This window comes from Octopus bimaculoides, chromosome 7 (assembly GCF_001194135.2).
Source record: "Octopus bimaculoides isolate UCB-OBI-ISO-001 chromosome 7, ASM119413v2, whole genome shotgun sequence".
Classification (NCBI taxonomy): domain Eukaryota; kingdom Metazoa; phylum Mollusca; class Cephalopoda; order Octopoda; family Octopodidae; genus Octopus; species Octopus bimaculoides.
This window is the reverse complement of record NC_068987.1, coordinates 48162978-48165134: the sequence shown is the minus strand read 5'-3', so window position 1 is coordinate 48165134 and position 2157 is coordinate 48162978. Positions and strand designations below refer to the sequence as shown.

The 2157-nt window shown below is 31.4% G+C and overlaps 1 protein-coding gene across 1 annotated transcript in view; it reads left to right on the top strand.

Moving 5' to 3' along the window:
• The first annotated feature begins 1752 nt into the window (after positions 1 to 1752).
• The window catches only part of LOC106873264 (uncharacterized), a 5091-nt gene continuing 4686 nt past the window's right edge, over positions 1753 to 2157 (top strand). The window contains exon 1 of the mRNA XM_014920557.2: positions 1753 to 1934. Coding sequence (XP_014776043.1) covers positions 1857 to 1934 — 78 coding nt within the window. The 5' untranslated portion in view covers positions 1753 to 1856. The remainder of the gene's footprint in view (positions 1935 to 2157) is intronic.

Sequence of the window (2157 nt, the reverse complement as noted above, 5' to 3'; positions counted from 1 at the left end):
TTTACCTGTAATTTTGGATTTTATCCCCAATATTATTATATATATATATATATATATATATAGACATATATACATATATTTGTATATAGATATAGATATATCTTTGGGCGATATGCATGATATATATTTGTACATTACGCATTTATACATATACAGTGAATAGATATATTATAAACGAACACACCCATGTATACGGAATGAAAAATATTTTCAAATCATATGGAAGAATAAAGAGACCGAGTGCAACATCAAAATTCCCTTCTACCACGAGCGACGATCATATTTTACAAACAGTAACCCCTTTTTGCTAACATAGACCATTTACGTTCCCTTCAGCCCTAGGTATTTTCTGAATCTGAGAAATAAGCCTATTTTCTATAATAAAGAATTGGAAATAAGTGAAATTGACCTTCCCTTCCTTCTGCACTTTTATTCAGCGATAGACAATCATGTCGCCAGTGTGATGATTTCCTGCACATTCTAGTAGTAATAATTCTGACAGTACTGAAATAGATTCTATTGTTGTTTTAGTCTATATCCGCATTTAACTAGCAGACCATGGAACAGAAATTCCAGTCATAATCACCCGCCTTTCTTTTCCTAGAAAATTTATATAAAAACTAAATTGTTCGTGTTTTTCCTTAAGATAATCGTGTGATTGAAGCACATTCCACTTTCTCGTGCAGCGACCACATAATTTCTTCCGTCGAGGTTTTAATTACCATCCCTGTCATACGATGGTTTAAAATGCCCCTCAGTTTTCTTTCATTGTTAGTTCCATGAATTCACTTTCCTCACCAACAATCTCTCCACAAAGGCAGTGTGACCACAATGAATGAAATACCTTTTCTTTTCAATGATTTAATGAAACCTACAACTTTAACTTAAAACAATTCATATTTTGCATAATTTATTAAATACTTCAAATTGAAGTAGAGGGAAATAAATGCTGTCAAGTCGATTCTTTGTCGTAGACATTTCAATGATGGTTTATAATTCTTCTTAGTAGTTATTTCTTTTTCACTCCATTCATTGCTAAAGCTCCTTTGCAAAAACGCATCAATCTCATAACTTTCCCTGCGACCTCTGTTCTACTAATTTTAAATTCATAGTGATAGGGAACCAATAACACGTGGAACAGTAAAGACACCGGCGACGAGCTATTTAAGCGGCAACTAGGTTTTCATTTCTGATTGTATGATTACCACTGTTAATCGTTAATAGCTTCGATATGGAAATATTTTTAGAACGTAAAACGAATTATATAAAGGCTGAAGTGGTTTCTTCTAATAAAGAAGCACGAGGAAATTTCTCGAATGCATAATATGCGATGAAATAATTATATACTTTGATTTTTTATATAGTGCTCTGGAATTAATAATCAAACATATGTAGGTGTGTATATATATAACATAACTCTTATATTGCTAACTTGTGAATTTTTTTTTTTCGTAAAAGAAATTAATGATTTGTTACACAGCAACCATTATAAGAGATACAGGGTCAACATTTTGTCTGCTGAGGACATCCAGCACGCCAACTGACCGAATTAACTAAAAGCTACGCTAAACAAAATAGTTCCTATTTTGAAATAAAATTACCGATTATAAAATCATATTTAATTAATAAAAGAAATGTATTTTACAAGGTCTTCAGAATCGGAACTAATTTGAAATGAATAATATGCAGGAAAGAGACGAAATTTAAGCCGATAGAACATAATAGAAACTTCCCGAACGGCTCTATATAAATAGAGCGTCGTCACTGTTGCAACCAATTACCGTTGAACCTTTGCAGTGTTCGCTTCTCAAAGTTCAATCATTTTCCGTCATTTCTGTCGCTCGCTCTTTACCAAAATGACTGATAAGGGTACAACTAAATGCTATTTTGATATTAGCATTAAAAATGAACCGAAAGGCAGGATTGAATTTCTGGTAAGGTCTTTTTTTTTCGTTTTTAACATCGTTTCATTTAAGTTAATTTAACGTACCGCGTGGGAGAATTTTTTTTTTTTAATTTTGAAACTAGCAAAGCATTTTCTTCTTGCTAACGATTTTTCGAGTACTTGCAAGTTTAGATTACTAATTACATATTCTTTTTTTTTTCGAATTTATTTTAAATATCACCATAAAATGCTTTTTTTTTTTTTTTTTTTTT